This window comes from Hippocampus zosterae, unplaced genomic scaffold (genome assembly GCF_025434085.1).
Source record: "Hippocampus zosterae strain Florida unplaced genomic scaffold, ASM2543408v3 HiC_scaffold_297, whole genome shotgun sequence".
Lineage (NCBI taxonomy): Eukaryota > Metazoa > Chordata > Actinopteri > Syngnathiformes > Syngnathidae > Hippocampus > Hippocampus zosterae.
In genome coordinates, this window is record NW_026262861.1 from 29,550 (window position 1) to 32,556 (window position 3,007).

Sequence of the window (3,007 nt, forward strand, 5' to 3'; positions counted from 1 at the left end):
ATTGCGGGAGATGCCGAGGCCCAGGCACAGGAAGTGCTCTGACGAGTGCTCGGTGAAGAGCAGCCTTATCTTGGGCAGCTGCTGGAGGATGTCGCCTGCAGTGTGCACTTCCAGACCTTTCAGGTACTTTTCGTTTGACGGGGCCGATCCCCGGCAGCTTGCGGATGTCGATGCTTGCGAGGAAGGCGAGGATGGCCCTCCCGGTCGTTGGGGAGGATGAACTGGCCGTTGGGCTTGTTCACTCGGAAACACATCTTGCTGAGGCATGCGGTTTGGCCCCCATCCCGCAGCTCACAGTCAGCCCAGTCTGCTGAAAGATGCGGTCCCGGATTCCCTGCAGGAAACTTGGGCGTTACTCCTCGGGCGGGATTGGAGTGGGCTTGCAAGTAATCAGTGAGGTCCACGTAGGCCTCGTTCCAGCCCCTGGCTCTACAGGTCGGGGTCGTATCTCCCGCAGCACTGCCTTGAAGATGTTCGAGTAGCGCCGGTAACTTTCTCGAAGTTGACGGGGATGTGGATGAGATCGGGGGCAGAGCCGGTTGGCGATGGCTTGTCCAGCAGCTCGCAGGCCACGTAGAACATGTCGTAGTCGAAGTGCACCCAAAAGCGGGTCAGATCCCGGTGCTCCTCCTGGTACTCTCTACGTCTGGCGGCAGTCACCGCCACCATCTTCTGTTCTTCTTCAGGGCCCGCGCAGAACCGCTCCCAGGTGCGCTTGAGCCCCTCGATCTCTGCGTTGCGGATGCGCTCCTGCTCGGCCTCGCGCCTGGCCTTGGGCGTGTGCTTGGTAAGCTCGGCCACCAGGGCGGCAACCCGCTGCTTGTCCACGCCCTGCATGCCCGCCTTGTCGATCACCCAGTTGCTCTTGATTTCCATTCAAACAAGGCTCATTTTCGGATGCTGCTGAGCGCAATTTCGTGGTCGATCAAGTCCCGGGTCTTTTCAAGGCCGTGCGAAACCACCAGGCAGATGCTGTGCGCCCGGTCCCGCAGATGGCCCATGATCGCCCTCTCCGTCTATTCGTCCACGTTGGCGGTGGCCTCGTCCAGCACCAGCAAGAACGGGTCCTTGACGAGTGCCCTACAGAGGATCAGCCTCTGCACCTCCCCTCCACTGAGAGTCTTGCCCTTGACCCCGACCAAGCTGTCGAGTCCGCCCTTGGCCTGGATGAAGCCCCAGCAGCAGGCCATCCTGGCGCACCGCTCCAGGTTCTGCTCTGAAAGGTCAAAGCCCTCATTGCCGTAGCACAGGTTGTAGCGGAAGGTCTGCGAAAACAGGAACTTTTCCTGCGTGACGTAAGAAACGTTTTCCTGGAAGAACCCATCAGTCACGCTGGCCAGGTCGTAGCCGCCGAGCGTGATCCTGCCCGCGTGGGGCTTGGTGAGGCCCGCGACCAGGTCCAGGAGGGTGCTCTTGCCGGACCCGCTATCACCCACAAGCGCGTAGACCAGTCCCTTCTTGAAGGTAGCATTGCACCCTTCCAGGACTGGCTTGCCCGAATGGCCGAATGCCACCCCCCTAGATCACGAGCGAGTCGTCTTTGATCGGGTACTGCCGGGCCTTGAGTTCTGGGCCGGCCTGGCTCTTGTCTGCGGCCTGGGGCTCGAAGAGGCAGGCATTGTAGTCAGGTGACTGGATGAGAGCCGTGAGTGCCAGCCGCGTGTCGATGATGGAGTAGATCCCGACGATCTTCATCCACTCCATCCTAAACTGCATGAGCGACCGAAAGCCCATCGCAACGTAGAGCGCATAGGTGGAGCTGCTCATGAGGCTGAAGGAGCTGAGCCCGCAGGTGTTGATGTACGCGCCCGCCAGTCCCACGAAGAACATGCCTGCCAGTCCCAGCGCCTCCAGCACCCCGAAGTTGAGTCCCGACAGGCGGGCCAGTCTCTGGGCGGTGCCGTAGTAGCGGTCCAGCTCCTGGCCGAACTCGCGCTGCTCGTGGGAGTAGCGGTTGGCCAGCTTGATCAGCTTGAGGTTGTTGGTCCGCTCGTAAGAGTATTCCGATATCTCTTTGAGAGCGTTGTTCTCCTGCTCTTTGAGGGCCCTCAGGGAACTGTTCAGAGGGCGGAAGGCCAGGTTGATCGCCCCCATGAGGGCGATCGCCACTAGGCTCAGCAGCGGGGCCTGGTAGAGCAGGCATCCGCTCCCACCCAACAAGAACAGCGACCCCCTCAAGCCGAAGAACAAAGTCTCCCCCAGGAACTCGCTGATCGCCTTGACATCAGTGACCAAGTGGTGCACGTACCCAGCCTCGACCTCTTTCCCGGCGTAGGCGTTCTTCCTGACCAGCTGCCCGAACATGGCCGCCCGCAGCCGGTGCCCGACTCGGTTGGTCAACTCAATGAATTCGTATCTGCGCTTGTAGGTAACAGTCCCCACCACCCCGAAGTACACCGTCCACTTGGCCGCCTTGCTGGCGTAGTCCTGGTAGACGGCCAGATTCTCCGCCTGCTGCAGCTGGGTGAGAGGCGCGGCGTGCAGCCGGTGCTCGAGGAGGGCCGTGAGGTCAGTGAAGACATTGGGCAGGAGCATGAACAGCCCAGCGTGGAAGGCAGAGAGGCAGGCGGCCTTGACATACTTTCTGCGCTCGGGGCGGATGATGGTCAGCAGCAGCCTGGACTCCTCGCTGAGGTACTTCATTTATTAGAATATTTGGCATGGAATTGATCGGGGGGTTCATGGGTCAGCAAGGGAGGATCTACGCCGGAGCAGCACTTTTTCTGTGCTGTCGAGGTAACGCTTCTCCTCCTCGAGCATCAGCTTGTGCAGGTCGTGGGTGTGGGCGGCTGTCACGTTTTTCAGTATTTCTAGGTTTGTGAAGTCGGTGTCAATGCCGACCGGCCAGAACTCTTCGCGCGTGAGCCAGACGAACAGGTCGGTGCCTTTGTTGAACTGGTTGTTGATGGACAGACAGCGGCAGCAGAAGCGGTGCAGGGCCATCCTGAAATCCTCGATGCGTGGCTATATCTGCTTGGTGACCATTTGCTTGATCATCTAGCCCAGA

At 60.2% G+C, this 3,007-nt stretch overlaps 1 protein-coding gene across 1 annotated transcript; it reads right to left on the minus strand.

Annotated features, from left to right (window-relative positions):
• Nucleotides 1-1,016: 1,016 nt before the first annotated feature.
• On the minus strand, nucleotides 1,017-2,643 carry LOC127594883 (ATP-binding cassette sub-family B member 10, mitochondrial-like). Its single transcript, XM_052056636.1, has 2 exons — nucleotides 1,528-2,643; nucleotides 1,017-1,457 (listed from the first exon to the last, which is right to left on the minus strand). Exons 1-2 carry the CDS (start codon nucleotides 2,641-2,643, stop codon nucleotides 1,017-1,019), a joined length of 1,557 nt encoding a protein of 518 aa, XP_051912596.1.
• Between the last annotated feature and the right edge of the window lie 364 nt (nucleotides 2,644-3,007).